Source organism: Lissotriton vulgaris, chromosome 8, assembly GCF_964263255.1.
Source record: "Lissotriton vulgaris chromosome 8, aLisVul1.2, whole genome shotgun sequence".
Lineage (NCBI taxonomy): Eukaryota > Metazoa > Chordata > Amphibia > Caudata > Salamandridae > Lissotriton > Lissotriton vulgaris.
In genome coordinates, this window is record NC_141696.1 from 968,985,546 (window position 1) to 969,012,227 (window position 26,682).

General features: G+C 44.8%; 1 protein-coding gene across 2 annotated transcripts in view; it reads left to right on the forward strand.

Moving 5' to 3' along the window:
* The window catches only part of LOC147698192 (RNA-binding protein 26-like), a 1,163,085-nt gene that overhangs the window by 104,396 nt on the left and 1,032,007 nt on the right, over nt 1–26,682 (forward strand). For both annotated transcript variants that reach the window (XM_086934819.1, XM_086934820.1), the window contains exon 3: nt 5,082–5,218. In XM_086934819.1, the coding sequence (XP_086790945.1) occupies nt 5,082–5,218 (137 nt within the window). The remainder of the gene's footprint in view (nt 1–5,081; nt 5,219–26,682) is intronic.

The following is a 26,682-nucleotide window of genomic DNA, read 5'->3' on the forward strand; positions in this document are numbered from 1 at the left end:
CAGGTAATTAACAGCACCCCTTTCTGCTGCCCGCCTCGTTCTCCACCCCCCCACCCCCACCCACACACAAACCGTCCTCCATTCTACCCGCCCACCCAGCACGTTAGGGACACTGCTGCCAAGCCTCCCAAAACATGCATCGGGTGAACATGATATCCACACCATGACCGAAAGTAATTGTCCCACGCGTGTCAGCCGCCTCATGACGTGGCAGCCTCCGCCATGCTGGATGTGCTCACTGACAAGGTTGCATTTCTGGATTACTTATCTGCTTGAACCCAGGGATGCACGCCACACACAACCCATGGGAAGGTGTAAGGGGGCAGCTCTCCTCGTGTTCCCCTCGTGAATAAGGTGAGACATCGCCATCAACACCGCCTTAAAGGTGTACAATCCTGATAAGGCAGCTGAGGTGAAACATCGCCATCAACACTGCATTAAAGGTGTACAATCCTGATAAGGCAGCTGAGATAAGCACTGGATGCAGAAATATGCGTGTAACGTGCAGGAAGGACACAGCTCCAAAATCTTGTAAAGGCGACTCGCTCTTTCAACCTTCAGAGAGTAATAAAAAGAGTTCTTGTGTAATAAATAAAGGTGCTTGTTTTTTTTTGTTTTACAGTTCTGTGAAACGGTGGGAATACGCGCCAACAAGCAATGTATGCATTTTTTGTTGTTTATATATAGCGCAAACTTGGCTCAAAGGCTTTTTACCAGCACCAAATTACATTACACAAACTCACAAAGTCAGATTTTACTGATATTATTTCAGGCACGGGGAAATTAAATGTTTGGCCAAGGAATCACAGCATGGTTGAGTCGACGCCCGGACAGGACACTGGTTCCCAAGGTTCAATGACGGCAACTCAGGCCGGTGAGCCTCATCTGATCCATCCCTTGGTTTTATTAATATCGCAATGGAACACTTTCCCTAAACTCAGGGCGCCTCTGTTTCTGAACAGAATGGTCCCTTCCAAAAGACCCAGTACTGGGATCCCTCGTTCTCATTATCCACCTGGCTGTCACTAACATTCGCCGGACTGCCCCGAGCGGCTGCTTCCAGTGACCAGCCCGGGCCCGACTGTCACCCCTGCCGCTGTCCCCATGAAAGAGGCAGCCCTGGGATGGGGTGTGCTCAAGTGACGGCTGTCTGAGGACAGTCTCCCACACTCCCTCTCACGGAGACGCTGCCGGAGCCCAGGGGCGCGGACAGGCGGCTCCAAACACCATGGCACCTCCAGCAGATAGCGTCAGCGGCAGGCAGTAATTACAGCTTATGCCGTGTTTGTGCACGCGGAGGTGGGAGAGGGCTGGAAAGAAAGGTCCACACGCACCACCAGTAAATACAGCCACCCTCCAGGCCAGAGAGCAGGCCCTCTCAAGCAATACATGCCAACAGTTTCCAAGTGGGAGATTTAAAAGATAATAATCGGGAGAATGTATTTTCCTATTGACATATTGAAGTGGAGGCAATTTCAGGCAGAAGACACACATTTAGGTCACTTTTGGCATAAAAATTTGCGAGCCTCTCACCTAAATAATCTGTTGGCATGTATGCCTAGCACTGTTTGGCGTCAAGGCCCTGGCCTTCTGTGGGTCATGCATTCTACAGCTGGCTTTGGTACTCTGGATCTGCAGTACTCCAGGCCCGTCAGGGGGGCTGCGGGGGAGAGCGGACACGTCCATCCCGGCACAGACACGTAAGGAATGACAAAAACATGACTTGAAGAAAAAAATAAACACCGCCCACCGCTGCATGATGTTCAAAAAGGGGCGGGGCTTATAAAAAACAGCGGAACGCCCACGAATCTGCTCAGAGATTTATTGACATATCTCTCTTCCAATGGCTAGCCTCCATTTCTGGAGCTAGCCAATGGAAGAGAGAGGCGGGTTAAAGCCCCGTACTGAAGAACAAAAAATTTCGTCTGCGCGACACTGCTTGCGCAGTGAACGCCAGGCGAAACCTAAAAAGGGGGGAATAAAATCGCAAGAAAAATCTCCTTTTTTGAGAGTTCCCAACTTGCCAAGAATATTTGTGGCAGTCCTGTTTGGCAAAATCTACTAAAAAACACTACCAATATCGATTTAATATCTTCCCTTCAGATCAAGTTCTGCCATGGGCGACCAAAGACATTGACACAAGTTGCAGACTGCATTTAGTTATTCTGCACGTACACTGTGTATGTCCATGCCTTATCTTTAAACAAAGGATTCTTATGAAGCCCCTCCTTTTAACCTTGGACCATCTGTTATGTTATGTTATGTTAACAACATTTATTTGGCGCACAGCTGCCCCAGGGAAGGGGCGTCCTGGCGCCTGATCAGATACCACAACATAACAGGTCAAAGCTGAAAGCAGAAGAATCAACTAACCGCGGCGAACAGGTGAGTTTTGATGGCGCGTCTAAAAAGAGTGAGGCTATTTAGGGCACGGATGTGAACAGGAAGGGAATTCCAAAGGTCAACCGCCAGAATACGGAAAGGAACATGGGAACAGGGCAAACCAAACTACCAAGCCAATTCTTAAACTGGGAAGGAAACAAGCTTCCGGGGACCGGTTTCTGGCATTTCAGCCGTCGTCGGCCCGGCTTGCTTGAATCCTGATGGTGCAGTAAGCAAGGGACTCACATCTGAGTATACCCTTCCACGCTTATGGTGGACAAAATGATTCAGAAAAGGGGGTGGTGATGAACAAGCCGGGCCGAAGACGGCTGGAATGCCAGAAACCGGTCCCCGGTAGCTTGTCTCCTTTCTGGTGAAGAATTGGCTTGGTAGTTTAGTCTGCCCTGTTCCCATGATGCACTGGGCCAGGGACAGACTGATTTGCATATAGCCAGGTTCTGAGCTGGGATGGTGCAGTGAGATAAATAACGGTGATGGATCAAGCCCTGATCTTTGGACTGGGTAAGAGTGGTCTGCTTAATTCAGACACTCTGTTCATCACCACCCCCTTTTCTGAATCGTTTTTGGCCACTATAGGTGTGGCAGGGTATACTCAGACATGAGTCCCTTTCTCACTGCACCATCAGCATTCAAGCAAGCCGGGCCGAAGACGGCTGAAATGCCAGAAACCGGTCCCCGGTAGCTTGTCTCCTTTCTGGTGAAGAATTGGCTTGGTAGTTTAGTCTGCCCTGTTCCCATGATGCACTGGGCCAGGGACAGACTGATTTGCATATAGCCAGGTTCTGAGCTGGGATGGTGCAGTGAGATAAATAACGGTGATGGATCAAGCCCTGATCTTTGGACTGGGTAAGAATGGTCTGCTTAATTCAGACACTCTGTTCACCACCACCCCCTTTTCTGAATCGTTTTTGGCCACTATAGGTGTGGCAGGGTATACTCAGACATGAGTCCCTTTCTCACTGCACCATCAGGATTCAAGCAAGCCGGGCTGAAGACGGCTAAAATGCCAGAAACCGGTCCCCGGTAGCTTGTCTCCTTTCTGGTGAAGAATTGGCTTGGTAGTTTAGTCTGCCCTGTTCCCATGATGCACTGGGCCAGGGACAGACTGATTTGCATATAGCCAGGTTCTGAGCTGGGATGGTGCAGTGAGATAAATAACGGTGATGAATCAAGCCCTGATCTTTGGACTGGGTAAGAGTGGTCTGCTTAATTCAGACACTCTGTTCATCACCACCCCCTTTTCTGAATCGTAAATGCATCCGAGACAGTCTCGGAGGTCTAACTTACCCCGGCAGGCACTATTCTTGCTGACTACTGCGAAAGAGGGGACAAGCCCACTTCCAGCAAGTAACACTTAAGTGGCCGCCAAATGTCCCGTGCCCTGGACGCCAAGGGCTGAGTCATGGCAAATAGTTCACTATTTGTATTACAATATACCAGACTACTAAGCCAGGGGTAACTGCTCCCCCAGTGCAGTGCTTTCTCTCATAGCCAATAGCAGCGCAATAGCTGTAAATGTGCTTATTGGCTTTGGAATCTCTCGCACGTTCCCCAACAGAGCTATTGCAGGGACAGGGGCTATAGTGTGCAGCATTATCTTCGATAAGAGAGTGAAGATGGCCCTCCATTATCATTCTATTTTTACACAATTCCAAGTAATGTTGGCAAAAACAGCTCGGTGTGCACCACACTTGGGACAAGTGTGTGGCCGATTGGGTTTAATCCTGTGAATTTTCGCTGGGGACATGTATGCTCTTCATAAAAATTTTAAATGTATCAACTTAGTTTACTGTTAAGTGAGACAACTTTGCTCTGGGCGCAGCAATACTCCCAGTGTGAGTCTTGTATCTGGTGCCCAGATCCCAATCCCGTGCTTTCTGGAAACAGAAACAGAAACGTTATTTGTCATCCAGTGCTAAACAGTCTGTGTCAAAGTAACGCAGCTGAGAGGAACCTATTCCCCCAAAACTAGATTCTGGCGTGGTTTAATTTGAATGTAGGAGGTAACTCGTAAGTGTTAAGATACAGGAATGTATTTGGTAATAACTTTGTTTGTGCGATACACTTAGTACTATGTTGACTGTGATATAAATATAATGGAAGGAAAAGATCTCCTTCACCGTGAGACAAGTAACGTATCGATGTGGCCCAGCTTCTTTTCAAATGACTACTTCCAAAATCTTAAACGGTGTTCTTCATTCGGGAGGTGGTGACACTGCTGGATATTGGGGTGTGACAAGAAGACGCTACACTCTTATTTTGAGATGATTGGCTTGAGTAGGAGTGGGCGCTAATGTTATTTGACAGCTATTATTAAACAAGTTTACATGCATTTACATGCCCATGATCTGTTATATTGAGGCCTACATCCAACAATAATAATTCTTTTGAATTGATTCAGTTGTAGGAGACTGGTCCTTACTATCTATAGCTGATAAGTGATTGTGGGGTTCTCTAGAAATTAAACCGATCTCTTGGAAAAGTAATCCTAAACATGAAATCTCTTATTTGTGTCTTATATAATGTGAATTTCAGATTGGTATTTTTCTATTCGTATTGTCATTTCATTTGAAGGACTCACTAAAGGCTGCATATTTATATATTTAATTCCATTAAGAATTTCTTAGTCAGTTGTTAAAACTATGCTGTTCTGATTGTTTACTCCTGTTAATTTAAAGAGACGCATGGATTCGTTGACAAGCTTTTTGAGGCTCTAAATGACAAGAGTTATCTACCGTCACCGGAACTGCCACCAACGGGAGCGATAAAGGTGGAATTCTTGCAGCATCCGGAAAAAGAGGTCAAGAAGGAAGAGGTAATATATTGCTCATTTTTGAATAGTTAATTAGTGGCAAACTACCTTTATCTCACTTAGGATTCAAAGTTGTTAATTGTTGCAATTTTTTTCACAAAACTTTATCTCCTTTCCTGTTTACTGTGTGGATATATACAATAACAATTGCTGATAGTCAGCAAGGTAGTGGCTTTTAACAGCCCCCATAAAGTGGAATAACATTTATTCATGTGCCATTCTCCTCATCTCATTTGTGTTTTTACTGTGATTTTGTTTGTTTGTTGTTGTGATAATTGTAATGTGGTTTGTTAGAAGTGTTTCTGCAGCAAAATCTGCCATTAGTATTGTCTGTTATGTTGGTTACCTTGGATCCTTAAACATGCTGAAGTCTTCCATCTCTGATCAGTGTGAGTAGCCCTGTGATGTCATCTAAGTTATAGTGGCCCCTCTTTAATTTAGATAGCAACATTTTATTGCGTGTAAACTTGGGGACAGTCAGTGTGCTAGACAGCTTTAGTGTAGTTTAGGTATTCCTTAAGTCAATTAACATTGCCTTAGCAGGCGGAATTGGATAATCTAAATGTGGTACTGTTGACTTTGTGGCGTGCTGCACTTTGTCGCTTTTTTTCTTATTTAATTCCATTTTTATTGATCATTTTCATGAAGCAACAAACTAACAGCATCATGAAGAATATGATCTTCTATCTATCTACTTAGCCATCTTGTACTCCACCTCCTACCACATTTAAGTTGATGCTTTCGGCACAGTCCCTCTATATAGCAAAACTGTGGCTATTTTAACCCCGTTAACCAAACTCTATTGTAGGAGGCTGACTGCATATTATATTGCCACTACTAGGTGGTAATACTGTGCATGCAGTACAGTGGTTCCCCAAAAGTGTACTGGGCTCAATGTAAAACCCAAAGTGCTCTATTAGTGGTAGCTTGGGCCAGCAACCATAAGCCCAGCACAAAGGAGTGTAAGACATTTATTCCAGAACACTTATTACTAATGGATACACGACTCTTGGAGATCCAGAACAATTTTTATAAAAATATACTTTGTATTTTATTTGAAGACCAAGCTCTTCTCAATAAGGTAAGTACGTTTTTAAACAATATTGTGGTTAAACAGGTAAGTATTGCACTTAAAATCCCAGTTTGAACCAAAAGTCAGCAAGGGTCAGGTGAGTACCAGAACTGCTCCACCAACTGCACAGGGGGCCCAATGCTTTTCAATGGAGACTGGGGTGCCAGTCTCCACACTGCTTGCAGGTAGTTAAATCAGTTGCAGGAGCCAGGCTTTGGGGATTATCACCAGCAGGGCGGTTGGAGGTACAGAGCAGCACCAAACATACACCACCAGTGGCACATGGGGTGGCCGGGTGCAGAATCCGCGGTGGGCATCCAATGCTTTTCTATGGAGATTCTTCTTTTAGCAAACAGGCTGCATGCGTGACACCGATGGTTGCCAGAGGGAGACCAATGACAACCATGGTAAGTGGAGACGTAGGGAGTTGTAGAGGCACCGTTGGTTCAGGTCACCAAGGCCTAGGTGCTTCAGGTGCAGAGAGTGCCTTTCGATGCCTGAGTCTTCTTACTGGAGTTGGTCGGGAGAGCATCTGGATTCAGGCTGCACGTGCAGCTGTAGAGTCCAGGAGGGGTCAGCTCACGCTTGACTTAAGGTCAGGATCTCTGGGGTGACTTCTCTGCCCAGGTGAGCTGCTCAGACTTGGACCGTGGGCATTGGGTGCAGAGTGGGCAGGAGAGATGGATCCGGGGTCCTTGGAGCTTGTTTCTTTTGGACAGGTCAACTGTCCACAGGAGATTCATGACTTTTTCGGAGGCAGCAGTCCTCCCAGGATTTTCATAGGTCGCTGGCTGCAAGACTACTTGCAGAAGCTGGATATAGGCCGGTGGGGCTGGGGCCAAGGCAGTCTTCGTCCTTATTCTTCTCTTTAGGGCCGTCTTCATGCTTCTTAAGTCATCGCAGATCTACTTTCCAGGTCAGGGGAAGCCACCTAAATACTGAATTTTGGGGTGTTTTTAAGGGGAGTAGTGGGTAGGGCAATGGGCACCTTACCTGGGGTGACTACACCCTCTACTATGCCATATGCATAGACCTAGCCCTGATTGGAGGGGTCTCACCATCTTCAAGATGGCGGGGACTGAAAGATGTGCTGCACCTCGCCTTCCCACCTTAGGGGTGGAGTTGGAAGAGGTGAGCGCACCTATTCTTCTACGTTTTCCTGCCGGCTTTCCTACCTAAAGTGGAGGTGTAAATCGGGGGCTGCCATCTGCTGCTAACAGCAGAGGCTGGGGTCGCATTACTAAATCTTCAGGCCTTTGAAGCTTCCCTCTACGAGCACTGGCCTGTCCTTGAGGAGCAGGTATGACGCCTTTGCCAAGGATGTGAATTGTTTCTAGTCCGCACAGGGGACCTGGTTGACAGGGACCCTGTGCACTACAATTAAAACCACATCAAAACTACGCAAAAAGTGGGGGCTAACCATTGAAAAAGAAGCAGTTTCTCACTTCGCTACAGCCAGGCGTCGTCACATTGGAAAATAATTACATTTGTTGGTCATACTAAGCTAAAGTATTCTTTTAAGGGTCCATACATTTTGTCAAAATTCATCCAGCATTCCTGCCAGAGTAAATCACCCCCATAAGCAGTTAAATGCCAGTCCCTATGGGTAGTTCATAGCTGCACACTTGGGCGGACTGCACTGCCCCATTTGTTTCACTAGGACCATGGGATCCATCCCTAACACTAAATGGGTCCATAGTTTTTGTGATCTCATTAAATACTGTTACTCTAATATTCTCAGTAAAGGCACCATAGGTGGTGTATCAGTGATCCATCCCAGTACATATACACCGTTCTCAACCTCATCCCATGAATTAGAAAAGCAAAAACTTGATCTCTCCTTGCTTTCTTGGTTAATCTGTACTGTAATATGTGAACTCATGCTTAGCTTGAAGACTGAGGTTAATATTCATGTAAAATTCCATTTGTAGATGGCCTGAAACAGAACTGTTCATATCCACCTTTTAATACAGGTTTTTTTGTGTGAATGTCTGGAACATCTTTTATTAGTAGACACCATGTTCTTAAAATCCTGGAGATTCCTCAACCAGTTTGTCTGAATGCGTATTTTCTTTTTGTTTTTCTTAAACTTCTAAAGGGTTACACAAGCTCATAATGACTAGCATCGATTTAATCTGTAATTGTTACCCTAGTAAATATTTTAGGAAAAATATGGCTGTTTTTTCCCCATTTGTGATTATTAATTGAGGCATTTTAGCACCTTTGCATAGTTCGCAATACAGCTTGAGGTGCTAGTCTCATTGTCAATGCGAACATGAAAAGTCTCTGCCTAAAAGTATTTGTAAAAAGAAAAAGTGAGATGTAAAAGGTGTCCAAAAGGAGGAATTTTGAAAGCTTTTCCAATTTCTCTACTTAACATGACCATTTGAACATATCCCACATCTTATCAGAAATACGTGTCTTTTTTACAAATGAGCGCTTTATTGGACAATTGGTTATTAAGGCCATGATAAGTAAAATTTAGGGCAGTTGCAAATAATTGGGGAGGGCGATTTACAAATGGGAGTAAATATTGCCTTTGTACAAATGAGGAAGAGAGTGCTTTGAAAATAATGTTAGACTTCTTATTGCTGGAAAATGCACAAGTGGTTTTTCTGGAAGCGCTACTATGCACCACCAATGGCACAGGTTTGGGCATGAATGTTTAACCACAGAAAAGTCATACTGGACATAATGTTTTGTATTTCAATGTTTAAATGCGGTTTTAGTAGATCACACATTTTCTGTAGCAGTGAATGTTTGAATTTTGGATGTTTTCTTGTAGGTGGTTTGTAAGACAGTTTGAATTTAAAACAAATCAAATCTATTCTGCATTAGTAAATAAAGATATAAAATGTGTAAATGCACTCATTTTCTTTGCATATCAGTCAAATTACATTATGCCTCCCAATCCCTCTTGTGGGCTAATCTAGATGATTATCCATACTAGTTGAAATAATCTAGTAGGTAAATATACAATTTTACCTTTTAGTTTACAGACCTATTATACATTGCTCCTCACCACATAGAACTACATAAAAAAGTATTTGCTTTTGGGAAACTAAATTTATTATAATTTACTTGAACATAAATTAAAATTAAAATAAAGACAACACTGTCGAAAGATTAGTCATATGAATCCCTTTTATCTGAAAGAGACAAGTTAGTGATAGATTCCTTACCTTAGAATATCCCCAGGCGTCCGACTGGATCCGGAAACTTTTGCGTAGCAGTACCCTTGCGCGTCGGTAGGCGTCGTCTGTGGCTCCGGCGTCGTGGGCGCCGTGATGTCGTCGGAGTACTTAGACGCCGCCTCCGCGTGCTGACGTCAGTTCTTCTTTGTTCCCCGCCAGCCAGCGCAGATCTGGAAAAAGCAGTAACCCAGTCAATTTTTGACTAACTTTTTGGTGATCATTTTGATCCATTTCGAAGTCTTAATCGACTCAGACGGTGCCGTAGGGATGCCCGGCTTCAAGCATTGTGAAGATTGCGACCGCACCATGTCGGTCACGGATCCTCACCGCCAGTGCCTGATGTGTTTGGGCATCGGCCACGACGACAAGGCCTGCCCCGACTGTCGGGCCCATTCGAGGAACTACTAGGTTAGGCACTACTCTTGAGGAGATCCTCACCTTGAATGAGGCCCTGAAGCTGACCGTCCAATGGCTCTCCTCCAACCAACTCAAACTCAATGCTAAGAAAACGGAGTTCCTCCTAATCTCCCCGCCCAAAAGCAACTCTAAATGAGATCCAGACATGGATTAAAGCTATCGCAGCCGTAAACTGTCCCCCCAAACATTGTGGACTCTGCCAAATCTCTGGGAATTACCTTGGATTATAACCTAAACATGCGAGACCACATAAACTCAATGGCCAAATCTGCCAGATTCCACCTGAGCTACCTATGGAAACTGAAACCCTTTCTTGACGCTCCCGACCTAAAACTTGCAGTCCAGTCATTAGTTATTTCTAGGCTGGAATATGGTTGCTCCACCCTCTCTGGTTTACCCAAGATCTACCTAGCACCCTTAAAAGCCTGCCTCAATGCAGCCTCCAGATTACTTACCGGCACAATGAAATTTGATCACATCACTCCTCATCTGAAAGAGTTGAACTGGCTTCCTCTCGAGGCTAGGATTCAACTCAAGCTGGCATGCATCACGCACCAGGCCCTACACTCAAATTCCCCTGCGTATCTTGCACAGAAACTTGTGATTTCCGGAGGAAGCAGAAATTAACGATCAGCCAATGTCTTCCTACTCCAGCCTGCACGCTTTCAGAAAAAAAAAAACTACATTCGGGCGTTTGCTGGGGCTGCACCAAGTATATGGAACTCCTTCCCACCGGACATAAGAAGAATCCCCTCCCTGGCACCCTTCAAAAAGGAGGCTAAATCCTTCCTCATGGGTAAATAAATTCCTTGGCTAAACCCATTCCACAACCACCTCAGAGACTACTGCCCTGCAACCTCTCCCCATCAAGAAACCAGGGGTCTGTCTGTCTTCAGTAACTGTAATTATAATGCTTTCCTTGTATTCTCCCATCCCTCTGGTACCCAGCACCCCCCCAACCAATGTACAGTACTCTTGTGATATCCTGCCTATGTATGACTCTCTGACTCTGTAAAGCGCTCTGATGTACAGTATTCTCTTATCCTTCTGGTACCCAGCACCCCCTCCCCCTAATGTAAGTACTCTTGTGATATCCTGCCTCTTGTATGACTCTTCGACTCTGTAAAGCGCTCTAATCTACAGTACTTTTGTGATATCCTGCCTATTGTATGACTCTCGGACTCTGTAAAGCGCTCTGATACCCTTACGGGTCAAGTTTGCGCTCTATAATACTCTAAAATAAATAGATAAGTGCTTTTTAGGTCTCGCGCCTAGGGTTTTGAAAGCTGACCACACGTTTGTGCGTGTGGTTTTGCTTTCTCAGGCAGGCATTGGCTTTAGCATGTTTTTTTTTTTTTTTAAAGGCACACATTTGGGCAAAGGCGGGCGCATGTCCCGCCTTTGCCACACCCATTCCCGTCTGTGTCTATTACGCACAGCAGCATGCGTTCGCCTTGCTGCCGCGCTCTTTCGACCATGCTCCTCTGTGGTGTGCGTGTGCAGTCCGACTCTTATTGATGTTTTTAGAAAGTGAGCCGCTGTCTCGTGGCTGAAGTATGCATCCCAGGTCATGAATCTTAAAGTAGAATTGTTCAAAAGCCCTTTTAAGGTAGCATTCTCCGTTGTTTCAAGTATCCAGTGTCCTTATTTTTAGGTTGAGCCTAGAGCAGCGCATGCGCTGCTTGCTCGGCTCGACTTTTAGTAAGGGGATTTTCAAAGTGCTACCTTTGCCGCAGCAGCTTGCTGTTACGCGCACAAGCGCGCGCAACGTGCACAGCTGCCATCTGGCTTCGTCAGCTTTATTGCTTTAACGTTCGCGCCGCGCGGCCGTGTCACTTTCACGGCCACGAAGCCATTGCTTTTTGTTCTTCACAAATATGAGCTTTATGAATTGACAGCTGAACAAGAATCACACAACACTATGCCAAGCGAATGAAGCTTTCAAACTCCACGGATTTGTTAAAGTACGGGCTTATTTTAAATTCTCGTTGATGCTGTTGTAGGTTTTGTTATGTCCTTGATAGATGAAAACCCAATAGCAATAAAACACTGCTTCTTCACGGAAGGCAGCTTTGTCTCCAGTTCAATGCACGCGCTCTATATATTTAGAAACATCAACCGGTTATGTTTTAGTGGTTTCATTCTTAAACAAACATTACAGGATTGTTGTTTCAAAATATATTGAGTGCGTGCATTTTTCAATTAAGATTGCATAGTGTACAGTGAATTCTGTGGCACGTTTTTTTTTACGGAAGGCAGCTTTGTCTCCAGCTCAATGCGCGCGCTCTATATATTTTGAAACATCAACCCGGCAATGTTGGTTTAAGTGGATTAATTCTTAAACCAACATTACCAGATGGAATGACGTTTTTTTTTAACGGAAGGCAGCTTTGTCTCCAGCTGACACATGGTTTCGTTGTTAAACAAACATTATCGTCTTTTAATTGATAAATAGAGCGCATGTATTTTGCACATAAGAATAGTGTGATATTTTACCAAAGCCATCCTCCTCCACAAGTCATACAATTAGTTTCTTTGTAGATTATGTAATTTCACTCTGTGCCAGTGGTTATTAGATTACGTATTTAAGTACAGTCAACACAACATGCATTGGCATAGCCAATAGGTCTCGCATTTGGGACCTTATAAGTGTTTAGCCATGCAACAGTTGGTGTAGTTGCACCAAGAATATTCTACTGCATAACTAAATAATTATAAGCTCCCAAAAGCGAGACCTATTGGCTATGCCAATGCTTGTTACATTTCTCGTGTGCATTTTATTCTGAAGGAATTGCTGTTCGGTCTCTTATGGCTGTTCATTTAATCGGGGCGCTATATCTCCGACTCTAGTCTGAGTGGTGGAAAACTCCAGCGCGAGCTGCCAAAGCGCTTTCATAAGCCAATAAACATGAGGTCAGACTGAAGCACCGTTTGCAAGCCTTCGCCTAATTGACTGCTGAACCTTTGAAGTGTTACGAATAGGTCTGCGCTCGTTTCGTCTGGATTCAGATTGGAGTGCTCTTGTACAGTAGCTCTTAAATCAACACTATTTGGTGATCAAGAGAGGATTTGTGCATTTTGGGAAAAAACATGACTCGCATGTTCTACAATGACAACCATATGGCGCCTAAAGCAAGGCACGTTTATATTGCGGCTTGAAAATAGGACAATTAATGAGCAACACATGCTGTCTGTGTACATTTTTGGCCTGGGAGTTTAGATCAAGAACCTGCTGTTTGTGGTGAGGAGCGATTATGTGAGATGGAGGGTGGTCTTAGAGTGTTTTGGTGTGAGCAGGACTTTTTCTTCACTGTGAAGGTTTACTTGTTGAACATAAACTGCGTGCTTCTCTGACATTATCACACACGCTTTTTGAAACAATAGACATTCAAGGGATTCTGTACCAAGAAATGTTTTGAGGTAAATAATAGGTTCGAGGCATGTGGGCTGCTAAATTCATATCTTAGCATTAGATCGCCACCTAGTGTTGGGTCCGGATGATCGCACATTGTTGTCCTGGAAGAGTCTTCGAAGTATCTTGAGATGGGTGGCTCCTCCCCTGGACTACAGTGCGCATGGGCATCGGCTCCATCCCCAGATTGTTTTTTTCCGCCATTGGGTTCGGATGCGGTCTCGACGTCTCTCCGTCGGAACCGAATAAACATCAATTTTAACGGCCAAAAGGCTTTGGGTTCTTTACGTCGGTATTGTTTGCGTACGGTCTCGAGTTCTTCCGTCTCTCGGAGCCGGAATCAGCTGAGTTTTTACTACTCTTCGGACATCGAGGCCTTCTCATCGCGACTCGACACCAAGTTCCCAGCATGGAGCGGAGTCCGTTTAAGCTTTGTCCGCTCAGTGGGTCCAAATACCCACATATAGACGTGCACCCGGTCTGTAATAAATGCCTTTCGCCAGACCATGACGAAGGGAGTTGCAGGGCCTGTGCGAGTTTCAGGTCGAAGAAGACTCGCACGATTCGGCGCGCGGTGCGCCTTGTGGCCAAACAGGCGGCCCCGGATCCAGAAAACATCTTCGACGACCAAGAAGAGGAGGACCAGAGCCATCATCTTCAAATCTCCCCGCCTGAGACGGAGGTCGAGGCTGATCCGGAATATGACGACGACGGAGTCGTGGGTCAAGGCCTTGAATACGTCGACGAGGTAGGGGACGACGATATGGTTTATGGGGCCGCGGAAGATAGCTCAGGGGACGAGCTATGCCCCGAAGTTGACGGACATCAGGAGAGGGTCGCGGGATCGCCTGTCGGCCTTACCCAAGACCCTGTAGCGCAAGCCACGGCCCCGCCTGCTGGCCCGGCCACGGACATACTTGCTGCGCCGAGGGCTTCGAAACCGAAACCGAAAGCAACGGTCTCGACTGCACCTAAAATGGCCGACCCGAAACCGAAACCGAAAGTTAAGGACTCAATCGCCCCTAAGATGGCGGTCGTAGCAGCAAAAACAAGTAAACCGGCAGCCTCATCGACTCCGTCGACCTCCGGTCCGCAGAAGTCGAAGAAACACGGCGATTCCACAGGGTCAAAATCGGCGCCGGAGGACAGATCCTCTAAGAAGGGTGGCACGCACAAGACAAGCGCGCCGGCGCCGGCAAAGCCAGCCAAAGCAAGCGACACAGCCCCGGCTCCAACGGGGACATCTGCGCATCGTTCCAAGGACTCGGGGTCGGCGCCGTCCGTCCCTCCAAAGGACCAACGGAACGCATCCGAAGGCAAGGCCACCTCGTCGGTGCCAAAGACATCGGTCACCGACGCATCTCTCGTTGCTTCTTCACTACAAAGAATTAGGGAGAAGGCTTTTTCTTCGTCGACGCCAACGCCATCGACGCAGAAGGCGGCAGACGTCCCGGTCAAGCCCGCAAGTAAACTCCTCTTCCTTCTACCGCCAAAAGTGGCGCCGAAGGCCTTTTCATCGAAATCGACGCCAAAGAAGTCGGAATCTTCGACGGCAGGGGCATCTTCGGGTCACGTGCTCGACCCAGAAGAGGATTCGGAGTGTTTCATAGACGCGGACACTGGGAAGTTAACCCTTTACAAAAGGAAGATCACTTCGCAGCCGGTGGAATCCTATGTCATCCCCCTAAAGAAGAAAAAGTTTCCACAGGACGCCTCAGGCCTCATGGAACCTATTCAGCCTCCTCCAAGAAGCCCAACACCATCTCCAGACCATTCTGAAAGTGAGGGCTATGGTGAAGATGAACAATATACGTTCCCAGTCAATGAACCTGATGCACAGCCGGATTCATATGATGCCATTGGGGACCAAGGCACACAAGATGTGGGACAAGACCCACAGACTTTCAGTACACGTGCATCCCCTACAGAGGATTCTGCAGGTTTTCATGCACTCATTGAGAGGGCAGCTGCTAATCATGATGTGGACATGCATGCTGACCCAGTTGAGGAAGACTTTCTATTCGACACCTTTTCAGTTTCGGAAAGAACTGTAAAGACACTACCTATGCTCAAAGGGGTCCTCAAGCATGCTGCGGACATCTTTAAAGAGCCTACCAGGGCGAGGGTGGTCAACCCACGTATTGAAAAAAAGTACAGACCAGCGCCTGCAGACCCTGCATACATTCGAGGACAGTTGCCGCTTGACTCCCTGGTGGTAGCAAACGCACGCAAAAGGGCCAACTCCCAAACAACGGGTGAAGCTCCTCCCCCGGATAAGGAGTCCAAAGTGCTAGAGGCTGGAGGCAAAAGAGTGGCTGCGCAGGCTGCCAATTTCTGGCGTATTGCAAATACACAGGCACTACTGGCACGTTATGATAGATCACATTACGACACATTAGAGCAGATTGTGGAACACCTGCCTCCGCAGTTTCAAGATACAAGAAGGGCAACTGATCTCCAACGCGGCCATAAAGTGTGCACTTGATGCCGCGGACACAGCCGCTAGGGCCATTAACACCAGTGTCATGCTGAGAAGACAGGCGTGGCTCCGCATATCGGGGTTCAAACCTGACATTCAAACAACCATACTTAATCAACCAGTCAATCCGGATAGACTGTTTGGTCCAGATGTTGACACCACCCTGGAAAAAATTAAAAAAGACACTGAAACTGCTAAATCTATGGGGGCCCTACAATCACAGCAGTTTCGTGGCAATAATTTTCGTCGCTCAGGTTCCCGTGGAGTCACCAGAGGACAGTTGGGTCAACAGTCACAGTTCCCTAGAGGTGGAGCACAATCCTCGTACCCCAAACAAAACAAGAGGGGTTACAGGGGAAACAGCAACAAAGGACGCGGCAAAGGAGGCAACAATTCACGCTCCTCTGCCCCAAGCAGCCAGTGACTCTCTGTCACTGCCCCCCGACCACTTAACACCTGTCGGGGGGAGAATACAGCAGTTCCTGCCCGTCTGGATCAACATCACCACGGACAGGTGGGTGCGACAGCTTATCCACTACGGTTATTGTCTAGAGTTAAAATCCACTCCACCCAACATTCCACCAAGGCAAAGACCTATGTCCGCAGAGCACTTGCACTTATTGCAGCAGGAAGTGTTGGTGATGCTGCAAAAAGGGGCAATCGAGCTCGTGCCAGTGGGGGAGGAAGGCACAGGGGTTTATTCCCTGTACTTCCTCATCCCAAAGAAGGACGGATCTCTCAGACCAATTCTGGATCTCCGTCCCCTCAATCTGTACATACTGTTAGAGCATTTCCACATGCTTACACTGCAACAGATTCTTCCTATGTTAAACAAAGGAGACTTCTTAGCAACCTTAGATCTCAAGGATGCTTATTTCCACATTCCGCTACATCCGTCCCACAGAAAGTACCTCAGGTTCACTATCCAGGGCACGCATTATCAGTTCAAAGTCCTACCCTTCGGAGTCACAACTGCCCCAAGGGTGTTTACCAAGTGTCTGGCGACAGTAGCAGCGCACCTCAGGAGGCAGAACATCCATGTCTACCCCTACCTCGACGACTGGCTCGTTCAAGCCAGGTCGGAACAGCAGTGCGCCGCGGACATGCCGACTACCATTCACCTCCTTCACGACCTGGGTTTCTCGTTGAATTACCCAAAGTCACACCTTCAGCCGGCACATGTCCGGCAATTTCTGGGTGCGACAATCAATACCCTGACGGCCAAGGCGCAACCAAACCAGGTCAGGATAGACGGCATACAGTCTTTAATCCAAAAGTTCAGACCGGGACACTCACTTCCAGCAAGAGTGTTCATGCAGTTGATAGGCATGATGGCCTCCTGCATCTTCATAGTCCCTCACGCACGGTTGCATATGCGCCCGCTCCAGGAGTGCTTAGCAAATCAGTGGACACAGGCTCAGGGACAATTAACAGACCTAGTGTTGGTTACCAGTCGGGCATACAACTCTCTGCATTGGTGGACTCCACACAACCTTTGCAAGGGCCGACTGTTCCTGGAGCCAGTGCCACAGGTTATCCTGACAACGGACGCATCTCTCCAGGGATGGGGAGCTCATCTGCTCACTTACACGGTGCAGGGACTATGGACGACGCAGCAACAGAAGATGCACATCAACTATCTAGAACTGATGGCGATCTTCATGCACTCAAGTCCTTCATTGTACATCTGTGCAACAAGGTGGTGTTAGTCCGGACGGACAACATGACCGCGATGTACTACATCCAAAAGCAGGGAGGCACCCACTCACCACAGCTGTCTCACCTGGCTCAGAGCATGTGGAAGTGGGCCATTCAGAGGAACATCTTCCTCATGGCAGAACACCTCCCAGGGAAGGACAATCAGATGGCGGATCTGCTCAGCAGGTACAGTCATCAAATGCACGAGTGGGAGATACATCCATCGGTACTCCAGCCGTACTTCCAGAGGTGGGGTCGTCCAGACATAGACCTGTTCGCCACAAGGGAGAACGCAAAATGCCAAAGCTTCGCCGCCAGGTTCCCACACCCCCAATCGCAGGGCAATGCGATATGGATGAACTGGTCAGGCAAATTTGCTTACGCTTTTCCCCCGACACCTCTGATACCACTGGTGGCGAGGAAACTAAGGCAACACTCGATGACGCTCATCCTAGTTGCTCCAACGTGGGCGCGCCAAGCCTGGTACACCACGTTCCTCGAACTCTCAGTGGTGCCGCATCAAAGACTGCGCCTCACGCCCAGACTTCTGACGCAGAACCATGGAGAAATTCAGCATCCAGATCCGCAACAGCTCAACCTAGCGATCTGGCTCCTGAAGTCTTAGAGTTTGGATACCTCAACCTACCTCCCGAATGCATGAACATCATCAAGGAGGCGAGGAAGCCGTCAACCAGGGCATGCTATGCCGCAAAATGGAAACGTTTTGTCATTTACTGTGCAGACAATAACATAAACCCGCTAGATGCATCTATCCCTAACATCATTTGCTATCTGTTACACCTTTATAAGTGCAAACTAGCGTTCACTTCTATTCGGATACATCTATCCGCCATCGCAGCCTACCTTCAAAATAGGCAGCATCTCTCGGTCTTCAGGGTGCCTGCCATTAAAGCTTTTCTTGAAGGTCTGAAACGAGTCATTCCCCCAAGAACACCGCCAGCTCCGGTGTGGAACCTCAATGTGGTCCTCACCAGACTGATGGGACCACCATTTGAGCCAATGCACTCGTGTGAACTGCAGTTCCTAACGTGGAAAGTTGCTTTCCTAATTGCTATTACGTCACTAAGGCGTGTTAGTGAGCTGCAAGCGCTCACAATACAAGAGCCCTTCATTCAGATTCATCCAAATAGGGTAGTGCTACGTACTAACCCCAAATTCCTTCCAAAGGTGGTGTCACATTTTCATCTCAACCAAACTATCGATTTGCCGGCATTCTTCCAGAACCCACAAACGGTGGCGGAAAGAATGCTCCATACGTTAGACGTACGGAGGGCACTGATGTACTACATGGACAGGACACAACACTTTAGGAAGACGAAACAACTCTTTGTTGCCTTCTCACCACAACACAAAGGCAACCCAATTTCCAAAGCCGGAATAGCCAGATGGATTGTTAAGTGCATTCAAATCTGTTATCATAAAGCCAAGCGCACTTTAACCATACCCCCAAAGGCACACTCCACACGCAAGTTGGGGGCATCCATGGCTTTCCTAGGAAACATTCCTCTAGAGGACATTTGCAGAGCAGCCACGTGGATTACACCACATACCTTTACAAAACACTACTGTGTTGATGTACATTCCAAACAGCAAGCGGCTGTAGGGCAGGCTGTTCTCAAGACACTTTTTCAGGTTTCTGCAGCTGGCACGGGCAACCGCCGCTGATGGAGGGACTGCTATGTATTCTATGCTAAGATATGAATTTAGCAGCCCACATGCCTCGAACTGAATATGCTACTTACCAGTATGCATCTGTTATTGGCATGTAGGGCTGCTAACATTCATATCGCCCACCCTCCTCCCCGGTGCCTGTCGCAGCTGCAGATATACTATTGTATTCAATAATTAGCATGGACATCCTTTACACTTTTCACTCCATCCTCTGCCACAATGGCGAAAAACAATCTGGGGATGGAGCCGATGCCCATGCGCACTGTAGTCCAGGGGAGGAGCCACCCATCTCAAGATACTTCGAAGACTCTTCCAGGACAACAATGTGCGATCATCCGGACCCAACACTAGTTGGCGATCTAATGCTAAGATATGAATGTTAGCAGCCCTACATGCCAAGAACAGATGCATACTGGTAAGTAGCATATTCAGTGTCAAGTCTATATTTACACTCAATATAGGTACATTCTTAATCCAGGGATTTTAACTAATATGAATGGAAGCTTGTTGCACACTTACGATTAGAAGTCATTTGATTTTACATAGTGCTTTGTGCCACCCATCACTCGTATCAATGTGTTGAAAAAAGCTAATGTTACTCATCACGAACTTGTGGTACAAAATGATCTCACCTCCGAAGGATGGCAGGCCTTGTCTGCCTTGCCATGTGTCCAACTCATCTTCCACATCGCTGCGTTGCTTTACCTTGCACGTTCTGTCACTTTTAGCCGCCCTGCCAGCTATATTCAAACCAATGACCCTCAAATTATGTACGGATTCTTGCAGCATGCATTTTAATCAACACAGCTGTACACATCATGTGGACATATAAAGCTAAAGCACTGCTTCCATACCATATTGAGCAATTTCCTCTCTCAATCAAGACACATGTAGAAGAAGTGGCAGGTTTACTGAGTCTCAGTACGGATCATAGATGCATTTTTTTAAAGTTAATGATCCCAGGAGAAAGATGCAAATAGTGTGACGATGTAAGGGTACGGGCAGTGTCTCCTAAACAATCAGATGTCTCCCTCTTTTTCAATTGTTGATATGATGTAACTGACCCACTGTGCCATTACTGATTCTCCAAGCTTGGTTTATAACCAACATCCGCAATGAATGGGTAGAAAGATTGAAGGAATATGGACTGCATTGAGCAGCAGGCAATAAACCGGTCTAATGATACAGGAGACAGCCCCCCTGAAGCGCTTTAGGAAGGCATTTGAAACCGGAATAAAGGAATCACAGGACACCCAACTAGGAATAAACAGGTCTATGGTTGGTGAGCATATTTGACAGATGGTTGTTTATGACTAACAGTTATGATAACTTCCCTTGAGCATACATGAAAGTGCATGTATGTATTCACTGAAAAATCTTCAGCAATCGTAAAATATGATTTGTTCTGTTTGGCTGGTATCAACATATGTTTAAAACATGTGCTTGAAAGATCCACACTTGACGTTATGGTTAATAAACAAAACTAAAACATCTCTGAAATTAGCCAGTTATGGTTAGCTGAGCAGACCATAAGTCACACCCTAAATGCAAGGCTCATGACCTCACCAATGAAACTACATGGCACCTTTAACATGGACGGTATTGACGACATCGCTACGGATGGAGTATGATTTCTTTCTGATGAAATGCCCTTGTATTTAATGATGCTGCATTGTTGAGGCCTACTTTTAATTTTGCGTTTGGAGTGTGAATTATTGTTTACTTGGCGGGGGAGCCATTTATAGTATTCTCAATAACTGGTCAATTTTGGGGGTATTTTCAGTTTTGCTTAGTAACCATAACTTTACTTTTAGAGGAATATTCAGAGTTTAAAAAAATACTTTAATGTCTTATGAGCAGAAGACATCACAACTAACCATTAACAATGTTTGCAGTGAAATTTGGGGGTTTTTGATATTACACGTTTCACTACTTTATTGTGTCCAAACATCTGAATGTGCAGCTGTGGGCATGCACAGCAGGGGTTGGTCGAAAGGCTTGTACTTTGGCCAGGCCCTGCTCTCAGAATCATGTGCGCACATCCCGCCTTGCACTACTCTGACTGTCTCAGAAGTGTAGCAGGAATGTCAGGGGCCCTGAAGCAAGCAAGAGCAAGCATTTGCAATGCAATAGGTCTCGCATTTACTAGAGTTTGAGCTATTGGCATTGTAAATGACAATGCCTTTTATTTGCTTGTTGATTTTTAAAACCTAAATAAAAAGCATTGTTATTTACAATGCCAATATCTTAAACTCTCACAAATGAGACCTATTGCATTGCTGTGCATAGACTATAACAAGCACAGCTCACATTCCTTGAACAGAAAATGCTACTTACCCAGTATGCATCTGTTCATGTCATGTAGAGCTGTAGACACATGCGCCCACCCCCTTCCTAGGTACCTATACCTGTTGCTGTTGCATCTTACTAAGATACATATAAACATGGACATCTCTTACTACTCCTACTAACTCCATAATCACCCTCTGCCGCAAACAATCTAATAATGGAGTCTGTACTCCTACGCTCCATCACCGAAAGGAAGAGACACCTGCCTCGTGACTGGAAAAGACCTCTTTGAACAAAAACAAAGTGCAAACATCCGGACCCAGCTTTAGATGGCAGGCTATGCACAGCATGTGACTCTACAGCTCTATGTGCCATGAACAGAGTATACTGGGTAAGAAGCATCCCCCCCCCCACCCCCCCCCCCCAACATTTCAAATGCGGACCATAAAAAAAGAAACTGCTTAACAGATAAAAACACTGGAATGATATAACAATGAAGCAAAAACTGAATCTGTGAAGACAGAGGACAATAACTATATTCAACTATTCGAAGGATACAAAACAAATCAGACAAAAGAGTGCAGAAATGTAGCTGAGCATCAGGAAACACCACCTCAAATAGAAGTGATGCCATCTCAAATACCAGATACAGACTTCACTTTACCGGATATAAATTATAGTTCTGGACCTCATGGAGGCAACAAAAACAACAAAGGAGACACTTCAATTAATTAACAGCACTCCCAGTAATATATCGGATACAGTGGAAAATATCTTGCTTTCTTCGGAATTCCCACTGTTCAATTCCCCGCAATCTTCCAATAGGCAAGATCCCCTAACACTTTTTACATTACAGAGGGTCCTGGAATAAACACTGTCCCTTCTAGAAAATTACATGGAAAAAACAGGAAAACTCCAATATCTGGTGGACCAGAAGAGAAATAAGCAACTTAGGCAAAATCCTCAAATTTCAACAGAAAATTAATAAAGATAAGGGAGAAAAGGGACAAGGCTGTAGAGCATCTTTATTGGAAGAACACGTAATAGCTGAGATGCAAAAAGCAACCCAAACCAGGAAGACCGAGCCAGAAAGAAGAGAAAAGCAAGAACACAAAGGATGATAACATCTACTCCCTTCCCAAATTATTTATGGACCCTGTAAGTGAAAACCATCTACATGGGGTCATTTCACTCTTTGCAATTTTCAATCAGAGAAGATCGCAAGAGACCTCAGTTCATTCTTTAAATAAAGAAGAGATGCAGCCTCTGTAAATTTAAAATATAAAGAAGTCGGGGTCCACTTCAAAGACAAGGGAAAATACAAATATAAGAACTAGGGGGAAAAAAAATGATTAAAGAGCAAAGCGAATAATTCATAAACTAAAGACACTGAAATTAAAGTCCCCACAGTCATTCTCTTCTGCACAATAAGGGTCTGCAAACATAAAAACAACGGATACACAAACCAAGATTTCCAACTTCTGTTCAACAGAAATGAAAATCAGATACAACTGAACCCTCTGGCACCAAACTTCAAAACTGCAACATTTATAAAAGATCAGCAGTTTAAGACCAACTTAGAAGGAGAAACTCATTCAATTTCAGAAAACTCCAGAGGAAAGGGGTCACAGATCCACTATCGCACCTAGCTAATAACAGACTTTCTCCCCTTATGAAAGACCTGCTGTATCGAGAAAAGATCTTAAACCTTCTCTTCCAGGTCCACTCACTCCACTCCTTAACCTCATCAGAAATAAAATTAGTGGCATTTTCTAATTAATCTCAACCCACGGTGGCAACAATTGAGTTTTGGTCTTGTTTCCTCGCTTTCATAATACTGAAAGAAAGTGATTCCCTAAACATAAACGGGTTTGACAAAGTAAGAGTCAATCAAATAAAGTATGCAACAGAGTGAACAAAGATACTAGAGATGAACGAGAGTAGGAAGCAACAACATAACCAAATAACTTTTGGCACTAAGGACTCACTACGCATCTCTTAAGGAAAATTAACCATATGTATTAACCCCTTCCATGCTCATGACGAGCTGAGCTCGTCATGAGGCACAGTGGAGCTGTGCTTATGACGAGCTGAGCTCGTCATGAACAATGGTAAATCATGGAATGCAGCACGAGGCACAGTGGAGCTGTGCTTATAATAATGGTAAATCATGGAATGCAGCACAGGAGGGGAAAAGTCAAAGCAGCCAAGGTGTTAAAGATGGTGAAAGGCGAATTTTTAACAACAACCTAACAAAAGTACAAACGCCACCAAAGGAAAACACTTTGTCCTGGATCTTATGTAACCTGAATAGTAATAGGCAGGGAAAGGCAAATAAGCTCCCTTTTTAGCAGAATTCTAAAAATTGTGTCATGGAACATCGCCAGTAGAGAGCCCCAAAAGTAGGCACTAATTTTGGAAAACTCACCTGCAATAGTGTGCCTCCAAGAAACATGGTCCTTAAACACCTTCGACCAAAAAGATGAATTCGTATTTGAAATTCCGGCAGAGGCTGTGAGAAGAGGCCACACAAAAGTTGGACTCTGAGTTCTATCAAGGGAAGAAATACAGTGGGACCTGGAAGTGATTAATAAGTCTTGCAACAATGCTCAATGCATTAAGATAAAGTACTGGAAATAAAGACTTGTTACTACTCAACATCTGCTCATCTTTAACATCTACCTTCCTCCAGGACCTGTATTTGTTTCACTAATGATAAAAACATTTTAGAAAGTAGAAACAATAATAGAATCAAAAGGGAATCCTCCCATAAAAAAATACTAACCGGCGACTTTATTTGAAAATCTCAAATGCACTCCAGAAAAGAGACCGTGTTAACGAACAAGATTAAGCATGGTCTATCCCAGCGCCATTATTCCAAACAACCATAAAAACAGACAAACGCTGAAAAATACTTCTCACACTAGTGAATGCAATCAGTGGAGTGGTATTAAATGGGAGAATATAAGATGTCCCCGCCGCATTCATGGGATAAGGAATCTTCAGCTCATCTATTTTAGATTATATAATCTTGGGTCAGGACTAATTCGGAAAAGTCCGGTATCTAAATTTACACAAGAAAGCGACCACGCAATCCTGTATTTGAAAATTGAAGTTCTACTGCATTTTACTTTTCCATGGGCCTTAACTCAGGTGAATGGTAATGCTGAAATAGATAAAAAAGAAGAGTGTTTAATTTGGAACACTAATACCATCAACAAAATGAACACTGCGATGATCTCTTCGATACTGGACCAACATAAACACCCATTAGTTCCCATAACATTAAAAAATACTGTTTCCGCCATCGTGATCACTCTCCAGAAAATATCAGATACCCAGGAGAAGGGAATCAAGCGACCAAAAAGAAAGGCTTCAGACCATGCAATAACTAATTTAAATATATTTAGTACATTACCATTTCAGCAGAATTCTGATGGTAGAAAAAAATCGCAAAGTTAAAAAAAGCCCGCAAACAGAAAAAAAACCATTCAAGACCTAAAGGATAAAAATAGGCATTCTGGAGCATAATAGCGACAGCAACTGGAATTATATAAATTAAATAAGAGCTCAGATAACTTAAGTAAATACAACCACATGTAGATTAAAAAGAACCTGGATACTTCAGCACCAACTGGACAACAAATTGCTCAAAACATAAAGACGCCAGATCTTCAGCAGCAGTGGGCCTCAAAAAAATCCTGGTTAAAGTCCTCCAGAGCAACCCAGAAGAATGGAGTACATTTCTAAACCGCCCCCCCTCCCTCCCTATATTCTTTTACGAATCTGGTAAAATTCCAAATTTATGGCAGGGGAGTATTATGATTCCTCTCTTGAAAAAAGGCTCTCGTTTAATACCTAGCAATTACTGTCAAATTGCTCTGTTGAACGCAACTGGGAAGATTTTCACGCCAACGTCCTGGACTGATTGAAAGACTGAGCCTTCTCCAGAGGAGTGATCCCAATTGCTAATGCTGGAATTCGCCCAAAACACTCTAACAGACAATATTGTGGCGTTATAATTATAGACAAATCTGTAACGTTGAAATTACAGGTAGTTTGCATTGTATTTGTGGACTTTACAACTGCTTTTGACACAGTTGACATATCCACACTATGGAAGAAGTTAGAGAAGCTAGGAATACCTCACAAACTTTTAACACAAATTATTTCACTACATACAGCAACATGGTGCAGATTACGAATGGGGGGAGATAAAGGTCTTACCTGATCCATAGCTACACAGAATGGTCTAAAAGTAAGGCTGTGTTTTGGCCCGTCTTCTGTTTTCCCTCTATAGAAGCGACCTCCCCGAATGTCTTTTAAAAATAAATAACTTTTTTCTGAAAATAGCATCCAGCAATGTGCCCATTTCGATGTATGCAGATGATGATGATGTCATATTAGATCTTACATCAATCACAGAAGAAAACTTTTTATAGGCAAATATTCTTAAAACAAAGGTAGTACCTTTCAGATAAAAACAAAAATTCTCTCCTTTTAATTGGACACTCTAGGGAAGGCCAATAGAGGTAGCAAAAGAATATACCTACATAGGGAGAATTTTTGGCAAACTTTACAAAATTCTTAACTTTTCCAACATATAGGCCTTAAAGCAGATGCTAATATTAGCGCACTGAAGATATTACTTTCTTCCTCTAGGTACAGACATTTTCACTCTTTATTAGAGGATTACAGTATGAAAATACCTAATTTCATTTTACGCTCTTGAATAAATCCCAATTAATAAATGCAAGCAACAAATATATGAAATTTGCTTCACAAAATGATAAAAGTTCATCAACCAGTTCCAGTTTAAGCATTACGTCTCGAGTTACCTTAGCTTCTTCGCTAGAGCCATGGCAAATATAATAAGATGGCCGTACAATTTATTACACGCCACACTGGGATCTCTAAGTTGCCTACTAAAACTGGAGCCTTTTAAAAACGAGTTGTTGCAATATACTTTTACCAAGAATCTTTGCATAGCATTACATTTTTCACACTGCACGATAGCACTCTTAACTTCTTGGAACCCCCTGCACACCTGATGTTATTTTTAAAAACCTCGACCCCAAAAATAAGCCATGGTCTCGACGTCAAGCATTGTTCCCAATTAAAACATTGTACACATTACGCAGATACTGTAGAATATAAAGCTCTGCAAGAATACCTACAATTTAGAATAGTTCACAGGGTGCGACACTATTATTC